The sequence below is a fragment of the Mus musculus genome, chromosome 16 (genome assembly GCF_000001635.26).
Source record: "Mus musculus strain C57BL/6J chromosome 16, GRCm38.p6 C57BL/6J".
In the NCBI taxonomy this organism is placed as follows: Eukaryota; Metazoa; Chordata; class Mammalia; order Rodentia; family Muridae; genus Mus; species Mus musculus.
In genome coordinates this window covers 57118308-57133251 of record NC_000082.6, presented here as the reverse complement: position 1 = coordinate 57133251, position 14944 = coordinate 57118308, and the positions used below count along the sequence as shown (strand labels likewise).

General features: G+C 40.5%; 1 protein-coding gene across 1 annotated transcript in view; it reads right to left on the bottom strand.

The window, feature by feature from the left end:
* The window catches only part of Tomm70a (translocase of outer mitochondrial membrane 70A), a 32817-nt gene extending 21279 nt beyond the window's left edge, over positions 1-11538 (bottom strand). The window contains exons 1-2 of the mRNA NM_138599.5: positions 11058-11538; positions 2-175 (exon numbers count right to left, since the gene is read on the bottom strand). Coding sequence (NP_613065.2) covers positions 2-175; positions 11058-11390 — 507 coding nt within the window. The 5' untranslated portion in view covers positions 11391-11538. The remainder of the gene's footprint in view (position 1; positions 176-11057) is intronic.
* Between the last annotated feature and the right edge of the window lie 3406 nt (positions 11539-14944).

Sequence of the window (14944 nt, the reverse complement as noted above, 5' to 3'; positions counted from 1 at the left end):
CCAATTGTTCAAAGGCAGCAGCTCTGTTCTGATAAAATGTAGAAAGGTCTACATTCTTCTCAGTAGGGCACAAACTAATAGCCTCAGTGTAGCACTGAATAGCTTGCTCGTATTTTCCTGCTTTGAAATATTTGTTGCCTTTGTTTTTGGCTGCTTGCGCTCTGTCCAGAGAGCTCTAAAATGAGAGAAAATGATTATTAAGAACTGACATATAAGAATAAATTCAGACCATGGTGATTAAACAAGTCGATGAAAGAATATGAGAAGATAGGATGGTTGTTTACAGTTTAAAACCACCCAGATTTCTTCCAAAAATATTAACACATTAACCTATCATTTCTGCCAACATTACAAGTGGTAATTTTAATGTTTGCCAACCAAATGGGTATAAAGACATGCTTCTCAGCCCAGGTAATTTAAACCTTCTGTTTTTGGAAAACTCTAGTTCCCACGTATGAACAGCAGTTAACGGAGCAGGGTGTGGTAGCACAACCCTGTAATAACAGCACTAGAAAGTCTAAGGTAAGAGTTGAATGCCAATCTGGGTTGAAAGCAAATAGCAACAACTCTATTAAAAAAGAGATCAACAGATCCCCAACTTCCTATTTTAGGCAGTATCAAAAGGATCTTTACACCAAAGCAGAAGGGGTAAAGGTAGGCTCAAGCAAACAGGACAACACCTGGCCTCTTTCAAAATGATTATTATCACACACTCAAGGAAACTGTTAGGCAATGGGTAGTTATGGCCAAGATGATGGATTGGGTCATGTCAAGCTGGAGCCCTTACACACCACAGAGGATTTTGTTAACGGCTGGAAACATACATACTATTTACTTCCCTTTTGGAGGTACTAGAAATCAAACTCAGGGCCCAGGCCTCAAGTGTCATAGGATAGCTATGAATACAGTCAAACAAAGCTTACTTAAAATTTAATGATTTTTATTGGGAGGGAGAAGGGAGTCACATTCATATGACTATGAAAATATGCTGGAACCAACAGGAAAAGACAAATGAGTCAGGTGTGGTGGTGCATGATTGTAATGCCCACACTCAGGAGGAAGAGGCAGGTGGATCTCTAAGTTGGTCTACAGACTGAGTTGTAAGACAGTCAGGGCTATACAGAGAAACCCTGTCTTAAAAACAAACAAACAAACAACATCAAAACCAATAACAAAGAAAGACACACACACACACACACACACAGAGACAGATAGACACAGACAGATGGATGGATGGAAGGAAGGAAGGAAGGAGGGAAGGAGGGAAGGAAGGAAAAGCCAAATGAGAACCCCTTGTATGGCTTTAGGATGACAACCAACAGGCTGATAATTAGACAGCTTGCATTTAGGATACCCTCTTTAATCCATTTTCTCTACTAAACAAAAGCGCAAGTCAGACTGCAATAGGGCGGTGCCATCCTGAAGGGAGGATGGTCTTCTTTCCAAGAGACCACACAAAGAGTAACTGCTAACACTGAAAGAAAGTCAATGCTTTCAAGCGAGGCACCCAATTCAAACAAAAAACTAGTATCTGGTAAAGGAACAACAGCAGAGGAAAGTGGGGTGGGGAGAAGCTGCTGGGCTTTTAACATGCAAAGCACACGTCTACCACTGAGCTATAAAATGCCTGCCATCCACAATTAGACATCTTGAGAGGAAAAAAGAATTATAGTTAATTTAAAGAGGGGCTATATTACAACAAACACAGCCGAGGAACAAATGGAGAACAAGGTTTGACCAAGAAAACTTCCAGAATGCATGTTGTCTATTGGTCTATTCAGAAGCTACCAAAGTGCTTTTAAAAACCACAAACTCCTTTAACATTACTGAAAGCAACTTTACTTTGGTAGTCTTTTTTGGAGTGCTATAAATTTTGTAATTAAATGTTATGAAAAGTTCTTAGTTCTGAGACTTTTTATCACCATTAGTTTTATTACACTCTGGCCTTATACATTCAAGTCCGGCAGGTTTAAAGAACATTAACCTTGGTGGCTCAGTCCACAGAGGGCACACTGTATCAGCACAATGAACTAAGTTATATCCCACATAAAAAGCTGGGCATGCTGGCACTTGTGTAATCCCAGAACTGGGGAGTCAGGGACAGGTGAACTGGGGCTTCTTGGCTTACCAGTCAGCTTAGCCTAATCAGAGGCCCAGGTCCTAGTAAGAGAAACTGTCTCAAGACACAAGATTGACTGGTTTCTGAGAAATGAAACCCAAAGCTGACCTCTAACTTTCACATCCATGTGTGTGTGCATGTACACACACAAACATTAATCTCACCATATGCTAACACTGGCAGTCCCACTAGGGAAGCTCTCGTAACACTACTTGCTACCAGTAGAATGGTGACCACCTTGGCCACCCTGAAAACAAAACTGAAAGCTCCTTAGTCTCCCTGAGGAATACAGTTTTGAAGAGACTGAGTCGTATGCATTCTTTCTTTAAAGAAGGCAGGACAGGGACATAAATTTAATCTCTGTGAATAATGGAAAGAACATAAGTAATTAAAAGATGTTCTTTTTTGCTCATTATATCATACTATCATTTGCTTTAAATTATAAAATTTAGCATTTTCTACCCCAGATTTGAGTAATTTTTTTCTACTTATAATGAATAATCAGCAGCAGTTATGCCAATATGATTCTGAGAAGTCAATCCAACAAATGTCTGGATCCAAAGAGAGGATATCATGGAAATGATGCATGAAAGAAGTTATCAATTATTGTCAAAATTGCTGATGAAATGTTTTTAAGAGCTACATCCTAAAGACATAACAGGTGTACCTAGTCCTATTTTATGCAAAAAGCCCTAACAGAATTAGCACTATGTCCAAGGCAGAATTCAAATTCCATGGATCTGATTTAACAACACGTTATTTTTATATTGTATGGATGGCATAGCTTATGTTTATGGAGGACACTTTAGGACAATTAAGAATCTTCATCAATAGAACAACATTTGCCATACTCATCTACTTGCCAGGACGCAAGCCAAAACAAACAAACAAGAAAGAGCCCAAGGTTTACCCTCTGGAGATAAACAAAGAAAACATTAAGGTATGATGCTCTCTACAGATTTATTGCATACAAATGGAATGACCAGCACCACCAGATAGTTTTCTCTTTGCTGGGGAAGTACAATTTGTTCACTGAACTTGTGTGCTAGTCAGAGGGTGACACTGGGATATCTCCCTTAGCTGCTTTTCTACCTTGTTTTTTGAGACAGTGTCTCTCCCTGAACCTCATCTCAATTTTGCCTACACTGGCTAGCCAGTGAGCCACTAGGAAGCATCTGCCTCTGTTTCCTCAGAGCTCGGGTCTACAACTGCATCTTACGTGGCAGTAAGGATCTGAACTCATATTGATCTGTAAGCATCTTACTCTCTGAGCCAAATATTCCTCAAGCCCCAAATTCATCACTACACATTTGGCTTTCATGAATTCAAATTGTAGAGTGGAAATATTCAAGGGAGAAAAACAACAACAAAAACTTAACTGCTGTTGACATATTGTGATTAGGTCTAAAATGGATCTGAAGTGGACCTTGAATCTGTACTACACATACACACTCCTGTTTTAATTACTCTAAAATAGTTAAGAAACTAACATCTACCATGTATTAGGTATTATCATGTCAAGATGACTTCAGCATATGAGCATGCATATAAAGTATGATGTACACTTTATTCAAAAATATAATTTATGGGCTGGAGAGATGGCTCAGCAGTTAAGAGCACTGACTGCTCTTCCAGACGTCCTGAGTTCAATTCCCAGCAACCACATAGTGGCTCACAACCATCTGTAATGGGGTTTGATGCTCCCTTCTGGTGTGTCTGAAGACAGCGAGAGTGTACTCAAATACATTAATTAATTAATTAATTTAATTAATAAATGTTTTTTAAAAATATAATTTACACACACAAATAAGGTGCTCAAGCATCACAGATTTGGACACAGCTATAAAAAACCCAACAGAGTAGTTCTTCCTGAAGGAACATGCTACATGACAGCATAGAAAACATGTAAATGACCACTTTTCAAATGAATTATGACTAATCAAATACTGAAATCTCAATCTACATAAGACAAACATTAAACCAGTAGTAAAGCATACACCTGGCAAGAAAATAATCAGCTCAAGGAATAGTAATATACACACAGATCCAAACCTGAGGTAAAACAGAATCAAAAGCAAGCATCTCAGGCTACACATTTAGGAGACAATGAAGAGCACTAGGCATGTCTTTTCTCTCTGCAACAAACATTACTATGCATTACAACTTGTCAAGTAAGAGGCAAAAATCGCCCATCATGTCTTGAGGAAGTAATCCTCTTACAAACAAGTTATAGTTTGCAATAAAAGTTTTAGTAAGTTTCAGCTCCAGTAAACTGTCAGTGAAAGTTGCTTATAATCTTCTCTGAAACCGAATGGCTAATGAACATTAAAAAAATATTTCAGGAAGGAAAAATATCAACCCAAAAGGTTTAATGGACACGGAAATGTGCAAAATGCCAGAAAAGGACTGGTATCTAAACAAGTCTCTTGATATGGCTATGTTACAGAACGCATGAAAACAAACAGACAATAGAAAGAACATATCTGAAGTGAGCCTAAGCTAGTAGACTCCACAGCTTAGCATCACAGTAAAATACAGAGTGGTGGCTTCTCCACACAATCCTGTAGCTCTGGTTCTCTCCTGCTGCTCATAATTGCAAAAGATTATTCTATAGGACATAGCACCTAACCAGGGACAAGACGAAAATTCAAGTTTCTACTGAATGTTTGTTGCTTTCATACCATCATAAAGTTGACAAATTTTAAGCTGAACCATTCTAAATAAGGACTCTCCAGTCACTAATTTATATATTTATGCCTATAAACTTATACTTGAAATTAGTTTCAAATACCTGCTGTATGTCAGGCACTTCATTAAATTCTGAAAAGAGAAAATAAAACAGTGCCAATCCCAGTGTTTACAGATTCAAGACTACAATAGTAATAAATAAGAAACTCTAGCATCTCAATGATCAATGCTATATATAACCTGGGGAATTATGGAATCACATAGACCAGGATTTCAGAAAAGGTGAGATGACTTCATTGCTGTGTCTTTTATGAAGAGAAATGTGTGAGAGGCAATGTTTATAGAACATTCAAACACCGGAGCAGAATCAAATGGCAGCTGAGTGTGGTAACCTATTCCTGTAATTCCACTACGCAGGCATGAGGCTAGAGTAGAAAGGTTACAGAGAATTAACTCCATGGACAAACATTGTTCAAGATAAACAGAACTTTATCTGCACTGGAGAGCTTTATTATTTTAAGCATGGGACTCATGGGATTTAATCTAATAGGGACAACAAAGCAGAAGACTACAGTTGCCCTTCAATATCCAGAGGATTAGTTCTAGACCCTCAACCCACACCAAAATCTGTGGCTATTCAAATCCCCTATGCACTATTTGCGTAGTACTTGGGTACATCCTCTAGCCTGTTTTGTTTCAGTAAGTCATGCTATTCTTCCCAGATTAGTTCAAAACTTGTGGGCTCAAGTAAGGTCCCCAAGCAGCTGTGACTTTATATGTACTGCTTCGTATGTGGTGCAGGATGCTCCTCCTTCCTCTACCTCAAGTGCTAGGATTACAAGCAATGCCACACCTGGTTTTCTACAGCGCTGAGAAATAAACTAAGGGCTTTGTGTAAGCTAAGCTAACCAAGCACTCTACCAACTAAGCTACAATGTCCAGCTCTCTCCTGTGTACTTTCAAGCATCTCTAATTTAAAATGTAATGTTATGTAACGCATTACTGTGTTATCTAGGGAATGAAAAAACGTACATGTTCAATAGTTGTGCAATCCCCTGCCCCCTAATAGCTTTGATCCTTTATTTGTTGAATCCACAGATGCAGGAAACATGGACAGAGCTGACTCTAACTTAAAAAAATACAGATTAAAAAAGGACAGTATCTATTCAGTTGACGAACGATAGCAGTGGGAATGGATTAGTCACCTATTTAAGATATGGTGTAGAATAGTCTGCTTTTATTTACTGATTAGATATAGAGAACATTTTTTTTTTTTTTTTTTTTTTTTTTTGGTTTTCCGAGACAGGGTTTCTCTGTATAGCTCTGGTTGTCCCGGAACTCACTTTGTAGACCAGGCTAGCCTCGATCTCCGAAATCCGCCTGCCTCTGCCTCCCAAGTGCTGGAATTAAAGGCGTGCACCAGAGAACATAAAAGTGGTAAAAAGAGATAGTAATGACACTTAAGACTCTGCTGGAGACATCTTATGAGACACATTATTTAAGAAGAGGTGTGACTAGGAAAAGGAGGAGACTAAAATACCTGTGAGACAAATGAAGACTCCTTTTAAGTTAGAACTTGTGAGAAGTCTGGCTAACATCCACAGAAGTGGTAGAGTATATAAGAATTCTTACAGCAGAACCATAAAGATCATTAAATGGGAAAAGGCAGAAGAGACTGGGAAGAATATTAACAGTCAGTGATATTAAAAAGTAAATAAAATCAAGAAAATGTGTCTTAGTAAAAGAAAAAATTATGAAAAGGGCACTATAAAATATTACTAAAGATTAGAAAGTATTATATATAATATAATCAGTAATCCTTGATACTTTCTTTTAATGACTAGAGCTAGGCCTGACAACATATGTTTTTAATCCCAGTACTTGGGAAGCAGAAGCAGACAGCTCTGAGTCTGAGGCCAGTCAGGGCTACACAGTGAGACACTGCCAAAAAAAAAAAAAAAAAAAAAAAAAAAAGAGGGTGAAGGGTCGTGGTAGAGACAGCTCAGTGGCTAAGAGCATACACTAACTGCTCTTGTAACGAACCTGAGATCTGTCCCAGCACCCATGTTGGGCTGCTCACAAACGCCTCTAACGCAAGCTCCAGGAGAATCTGATGCCCCTGGTCTTGAGGGGCATTTTCACCCAGATGCACACAACCATGCTTATCATCACACTCACTTAAATAAAACCAAAGCACTAAAGGAAAACTCTGGGAAAGAGGACAATTGCATTTTGAGGAAGATGATCACAGCAAACAACCCCAACCCTTCTACTAACATGTCTAAATACTATTTATTCTCTCATAGATCTGTGGTTCCCAACAGATATATTGGGATATCAAATACTGTGTATTTTTGAATAAAGTGTACATCATACTTTATATGCATGCTCATATGCTGAAGTCATCTTGACATGATAATGCCTAATACATGGTAGATGTTAGTTTCTTAACTGTTTTAGAGTAATTAAAACAGGAGTGTGTATGTGTAGTACAGATTCAAGGTCCACTTCAGATCCATTTTAGACCTAATCACAATATGTCAACAGCAGTTAAGTTTTTGTTGTTGTTTTTCTCCCTTGAATATTTCCACTCTACAATACTGTATTATGTGGAATAATATCTGTATAATGGCTAAAAACCTTGAATATTACAACATCTACTTTCTCCTTATGAATCATTGATTTTAAAGCATGATGGAATAAAAAGTTACTATGAGGGGGATGGAGAGATGGCTCAGCCATTAAAAGCACTGACTGCTCTTCTGAAGGTCCTGAGTTCAAATCCCAGCAACCACATGGTGGCTCACAACCATCCATAACAAGGTCTAATGCCCTCTTCTGGAGTGGCATTCTGAAGACAGCTACAGTGTACTTACATATAATAAATAAATAAATAAATAAATAAATAAATAAATATTTTTTTTTAAAGTTACTATGAAATTAATAAAGTTATGAAATTGATACTGCTCTTAAGCTAGTGCATACCTATTAGAGCAACTAGGACACTAGGCTTAGTGTGTATTTGTTATTCATCTGAGGTAGCTCAAATCTAGAGTGAGAAGTGAAATTTCTAAAGTAAGAAATTTCCCAATGATGAAAATCTGTAATTCAAGTTTGAAAAAAACTACTAGAGTAAGACAGAACACTGGTAAATTTTACAACTATTTAAATGGAGCATGGTTTAATATTTTACCTCACTCTTACAAACTATCAACTGTCAGATGTTTTCTTTAAATATCTTGAAACCAACATGAACAGGTTTGCATTTTTCTTCCAAGCTTTTGCAAGTGATAACTGGACATGGCCCATGTTACACGGGGGAACATCTACCACTGGTTCATTTTATATTTGGGCAAACATTAAGCCCAAAGACAAAACTAAACAGGTTTTCTTTTCAGTCTGCTAACACTGAACCCTGAATAGATATCTGGTAATTCCTTAATCCTGTTAAAAAAAAAAGGTAGTTATTGTGCAGCTGGAGACACAGCACCTAGAAAGCCTGTTGTACCTTCAGCTGAGACAATGCAGAGCTAACGCAGAGGGAGTCCTTCAGCCATAGGAAATACGGATGAGTTATACGCAGTTATATCAGTTATATCAGTTATACACAGACACTCGTAAGAGTCAAATATGACTCTCTACCAACACTTAAGAATATAATTTCCACTAGAAAATAATGATTCTTAATATTGCCTTGCTAAACAATAATTTAGTAATTCCAAGTAAGATTTCAGGACCATATTCCTAAATTCTACATGGTGAGGTTAAAAAAAAAATGGCATGTTCAAGTGTTTTGCTCAGTTTTATTTTGGGACAAATATAATAACCATTTTAAAGCAGAGAATTCAACAGAAGTCAGGCCAATCAAAATTATTCTTTATAAAAACTAGAAGCCACTTATAAATATTAAAATAATTAGTACTGCTGCAGACAATGTTGCAATACTAAAAAGGGAATTTACTAATTATTTCTGTGTTATATATGTGTAAATGCATACACGTGCTTATGTGCAACCAAGTGAGGGTGTTCTTGAACACTGGAGGTACTGGATCCTCCTGAAGCTGGAATTACAAGTGTGAGCTATCACACAAGGGTCCTGGTAACAAGCTCATGTTCTCTGCAAGAGCGATATGCACTCTTTAACTGTTAAGACACTTCTCCACGCCAGCTCCCCTTATTCTTAATTTATGATTACTATAGAACTTAAGAACTTTTATGTAACGTTTACTTATTTACTATTCCAGATTAAAATGAAATAGAAACTTTAGATATGAAATTTTCACATGTACAAAATTTCACATCTATGGAAACAATAACTGAGTCAAAGAAGGCTCTTGACAACCACCTTCACGGGCACTCACAACCACACCATTTCTTAAACAGGCACTTACAGGTTGCTTTGCTAAAAATGCCCTTAAAATCTCACTCTGGCCCATAGGTGACTGAAAGTAGGACAAGAGCATAACATCTCTGCATTCTGTCCCCTTCAGCTCAACTGAACCCAGAGGTTAAGTCATTGTCCTTAACCTTTTCCTCGAGTCACCTTGGATTCCAGAGCACCCCTCAGACGAGGGTAATTATCCTGGATGTTGAGTCCATGCCCTGGGACATACGCAACTGTCTTACAGGGACCAGACTAATCCCCTTAGGAACCCTTCCTTCAGCCCTCACCAGCCCTCACAACTGCCATACCACTTCTTGACCAGAGCTGCTTCATTTCCATACCTCTTGCCCAGATTCTCCCATCAGTTAAACCTTAAAGGTCTGGTGAGTAACCTAAAAACTTGGAAGTTACTGGAACCAACTGACCATCCCTCTTTCCAGTATGGCAACACTAAACAAATCTTTGCTTTTTGCCATTATTTATCTCTGTAAAGGGCTTCTTGGAGTGTGGTTGCTCATCATAGTTTGCTGGGGCTGCCAGTGCTGGGCTTTCATCCTAAAAACTTTGGTTTAACATTTTAGTGCTGGATGAAATAGAAGGGACCAAATATTTTAATCCTCTTAGCCTACCAGGATGACAATGACATAAACTGAGCTTACCAAAATAACAATGCTGGACAGGACAATGTAGAATGGCATCTCCTCAGCTCTCAAAGATCATGGTTCCCTCCAACATTGTAAGTTCTGGTTAGAAATTGGCTGTTTAACTTCCCCATAGGAGAGAACAAACAGCCTTCCTGCTAGCTAGCACGGTGACTCACACACAGTAAGTACTATCCCTGGAGTCATATACCAGAGCCTCTGAAGCTACTTAGGAAAAGAACAACGTGTCTTCAGGCTGAATGGGATGAAAATGCCTGCCATTCATTTAACTGTACAGTTTTTCTCATGAGTGTTAAGTGCACATAGGATGCGTGTGTATAAAGAATTTCCTCAGGCACATACCTGGTATTTATTTACCTGTAAGTTTCTCTGAACTTGGATTACTCTGGTAATACCACCACAGAATTCCTGACCCAGTAAAGTCCCTTATCTCACTCAATCTCAGTCCATGCCAATTCTCCACACAGCCGTCAAACTTGTCAAAAAGATTTAATAGTCTGACCACCAGATCCGATAGAGCAGTTTATCACTCCAATGCTTGTTATAACACCAGAGACTCTTTATCAGGCTTGGACACATGTATATATATGTCCAGGTGAAATAGAACATTTTAAGATGTGCAGCGGGGGTGGGGGTGGGAGGCACAGTTCCTTAAAAACTGAACTATTTCCTATATACAAAGCTACCTAATGATTTTTTTGAACTTTGTAATAGTTGCTAATCTCCCTCCCCAAACACACACACACACACACACACACACACACACACACACACAATCAGAGCGAGAGAGAAACTCCGAAAGAAAAATGGCTTGTTTTTAAAAGGTTCTTAGCAAAGTTCTGGTCTTGGGAAACACAATAACAACTCACGGTACAACTCCAATCGTTCCGTGAAATTTGCCTTTCTTCGCTTAATGGAATTACTATATTTGTGCATGTTTCCCATACCTACATACTAGGGATAAATGCTGTGTCACTTAGAAGAAAGGCAAAGTATTCTGTTGGATCCCAAAGGAAATTGTCAAAGAACGTCTCTACGCTAGCCAGCCTGGAGCTGCTATTCCATTCCCTATAAAGGCAACCAGAAACGACTCTAAAGTCACTCGGCAGTTTCCGACCGGTGGGAGGGCCCCTCACCCGCACAACGGGTCAAGGAAAAGCTGCATCCGCTCGTTTTCACCTCTACGGCCCGGGCGGCTTCTCACCATTTCCAGGGAGTCCCCAGAACCGTCGTGGTGGCCACTGCCCAGGGCCGGACTGGCCCTGCCCTCGGGGGTCTTCCGTTCACTGTTGCGCTTCAGGCCGCTGGCGTCGCCCCGGCCTCCCGCTTCCCGGCGCCTCCGCCTTCGGCTCCACAGGTACATAGCCCCAGCACCCAGCAACAGGGGCGCCCCGATGGCCAGCGCCACGTGCCATCGCGGCAGGGTCCCCGCGCCCGAGCCGGGGCCCGCAGTCCCACCGCCACCGCCCACTCCATTTCCAGAACCGGGCGCAGCAGCCGCCGCCATCGCCGCCTCTATGGGCTTAGAGGCGGCCATGACGACTGTCCTCCGCCGCCGCCGCGCCGGTCGCGGGCGCCACGGTCACCGGGCAGCGTGGGGAGGAAGCCGGGAGCGTGGAGGGAAAGCAACGCGCGAGCGAGCACGCTAAGCAGCAGGAGCGGACGACAGAAAAGGGCCAGAGGTCACCGGAAGCCCGGGGCATGCCGGGCTAGACCGGCGGCTGGGCCCGCCCCTATCTACTGTACAGGGGAGAACCACTTCCGGGGTCAGAAGGCCTGGCGCTCTGGGTGGCTTTTCCCTTTCCTCTTGCAGGCGGTTGCCTAGAATCGCTCGGGAGGTCTCAGGCCTTGCGTGACTGCAGACCTCTTCTCCAGGACAGAAGGACCCGTGGCACTGTCGCCAGTGCGGCGAGGAGGGGCGTGGGGGGCCGTGTGCAGCAAGTGTAGAGGGACAGCTCCCTGTAGCTCTGTGAGTGGGCGGGACTTGCAGAAGCACTGTGAAGGGAATTGGCCAGCAGGGATGGTGGGCCTCCCAGTTGATTGGTAGGATCGGGGAGGGGGGTGTGGCTACGTTGGTGCCTGTTAAAGACTGAAACTGTGGGAGGGGGGAAAAAGGGTGAGACCATCGTGCTGTGTAAACCAGCTTTGTATATTTCTGCAATAGCCAGATTGTAGTTTGGACAAATTTGTAGTTCCTGGGACAATGACAGAGGGCAAAGACTAGATGGAAACTGGGGAAGGTAGGTTGACTCATGGAAGTGACTTGCAGCCTGTGTGCTGCACCTTTAATAGTTACAAAGGGCAAGGATGTCTGTTAGAAGGCTTTCCTATTGGCTTTCCTCGAGGACCCCGGATCACCGCAGGCATCTTTACGTGTGTATCTTAAAATGGATTCCACCTGACATCTAGCCCATACAACCTTCCCTGGAGCACAAGTGTCTGTCACAACACTTTGAGTTTGCTCACTTATTTGAAATAACTTAAATTTTTAAAAAAAATTTATTTCATTTATATGACTACACTGTAGCTGTTTTTCAAGCACATCAGAAGAGGGCATCGGATCCCATTACAGATGGTTGTGAGCCAACCATGTGGTTGCTGGGAATTGAACTCAGGACCTCTGGAAGAACAGTCAGTGCTCTTAACTGCTGAGCCATCTCGTCAGCCCTGAAGTACTTTTCTTAAGCCTTCATGAACTCTGGATCTGGTCTCAAAGCATGAAGTCTACTTTGCAAGGTGTTTGGAATTCACACAATTTTCAAGAAAAAAAGGCAAAGCATGGATAATTAAATGTTCCAGGCTATGGCTCTTCATTTCAGGTTTGAACATCCTTTTGTCAAACAAACAAACAAACAAACAAACAAACAAACCAAAAAAACAAAAACCAAACACCCATAGATGGTCATTTGGCTTTTAAGTACCACAGGATGCTCACCATAATAGCATTACATGAAGATGCAAAGGCCAAGTTGTGTCAACGTGGAGTGATTAAAATAGAATGTTCCAGTTTGAAACTTCAGGGCCTTTTCTCTTGCGTCATGTTGGTTCTCACCAGTGAAATGTTTGCACTAGCAACAAACTGAAAATGGTAGTGTAACTTAGTTGATCAAATAGAGATTGCTGTAGGCACTGTTCTCACCCCAGAACTTCAAAATCGGAATCTCATGCCCTCTGAGTAATCTTGGATTTTTCAGAATAACAGCAAAAGGATTCTCCCCCTATAACTTCACATTTTTTTCTGTGATATCTTGGAGGACTAAAGGCTCCCAGTTTGAATAAACCATTGGAACTAAAACACATTTGAAAGATTTTCACCTTTGTTAATTTTGTGTATGTATGTGTATGGGTGCACCCATTCCACGGATCATGATATGAATCTTTGGGAGTCACTTCTTTTGTCCATATGGGTCTTGGGATCTTTTATAGCACCAGCAAAATGATCACACTATCGATTAACAGTTTCTGTTTCTTCCCCAATTATTACCACATTGCCATAGTTATTGGTTCTTGTATCTGCTACTCAAGTTCATCTTGGGTCCTTGAAGAGTAGGAATCGTGGTATAGTAATCTTAGTACTTCTGGACCTGTTGCTAAGTTAGACATATGATAGGTATTGTTAGTGTTCCTGCCCAACACAATTCCTGAAACAGATAATGCAGGGAATATGGGGAAAGAGGCGCTCTTATTCACTGCTGGTGGAAGTGTAAACAAATATAGCCATTATGGAAATAATATGAAAAGTTCTGGAAAAATTATAGAACCATGTGACCCAGCTATACCATGATTGGGCATAGATCTAAAGGACTCTATAGTCTGCCACAAAGAGATTTGTACATTCATGTTTATTGCTGCATAAATTAAAATATTTAGGGAATGGTAGCAGCCTAGATATCCATAATGGATGATTGGATAACAAAAATGTGGTACATACACACAGTATCATTTTACTCATTGCACAGAAAAATGAAATCATGAAAATTTCAGGAATGGATAGATCTATAAAGTATATTATAATAGTCTCCCATATGTGGATCAAAGCTTATAATGTCTCCATATACTAGTGAGAGGTCGGTGCAAGTATAGGTTATGAAACCAGGGAGAAGGCTCCTAAAGGAGGAATATAGTTGTTGAGGAAAGGTGAGGGGATGGGCAACAAGACATGTAACATACAAAAAAAAGAGAAAAAGAAGCTGTGGAAGATTATAAGGAAGATAAACACAGGCGTGAAAAGGGGAAGAGAATAAAGAAAAATACACAGTAATTTTACTTGAAATGTCATAAAATAACTTAATGTTCTAATTTTAAAACTTGTAAGTAAAAAATTGAAATTTATTTAGATGGAAACACAAAATAAAGACAGGTAAAAATATCCACAAACTATGCCTTCAGCAAAGGAATAATATCTAGAATCTATACATTTCACATTTCAACATTAAAAGGGCAAATAATTTTATTATAAGATAAGCCAAAGTCATGAAAGACAGTCACCTTACTGAGAAAGATAAATAAGTGAAAAATAAGTTCATGAAAAGATTTTCAACATTAGCTATTAAATAAAGGTGAATTAAAACCACTAAGTGGGTTGAGGAGATGGCTCGGTCATTAGAGTGCTTGGTACCTGTCTTAGTCAAGGGTTTCTATTCCTGCACAAACATCATGACCAAGAAGCACTTGGGGAGGAAAGGGTTTATTCAGCTTACTCTTCCACATTGCTGTTCATCACCAAAGGAAGTCAGGAATGGAACTCAGGCAGGTCAGGAAGCAGGAGCTGATGCAGAGGCCATGGAGGGATGTTACTTACTGGCTTGCTTCCCCTGGCTTGCTCAGCCTGCTCTCTTATAGAACCCAAGACTACCAGCCCAGAGATGGTCCCACCCACAAGGGGTTTTTCCGAAAACCCTTGATCACTAATTGAGAAAATGCCTTACAGCTGGATCTCATGGAGGCACTTCCCCAACTGAAGCTCCTTTCTCTGGGATAACTCCAGCCTGTGTCAAGTTGACACACAAAACCAGCCAGCACAGTAGCCAAGCGTGAGAACCTGAGTGTGGATTCTTGGCTTCCATGTATTAATACAGAGCTAGGAATGCA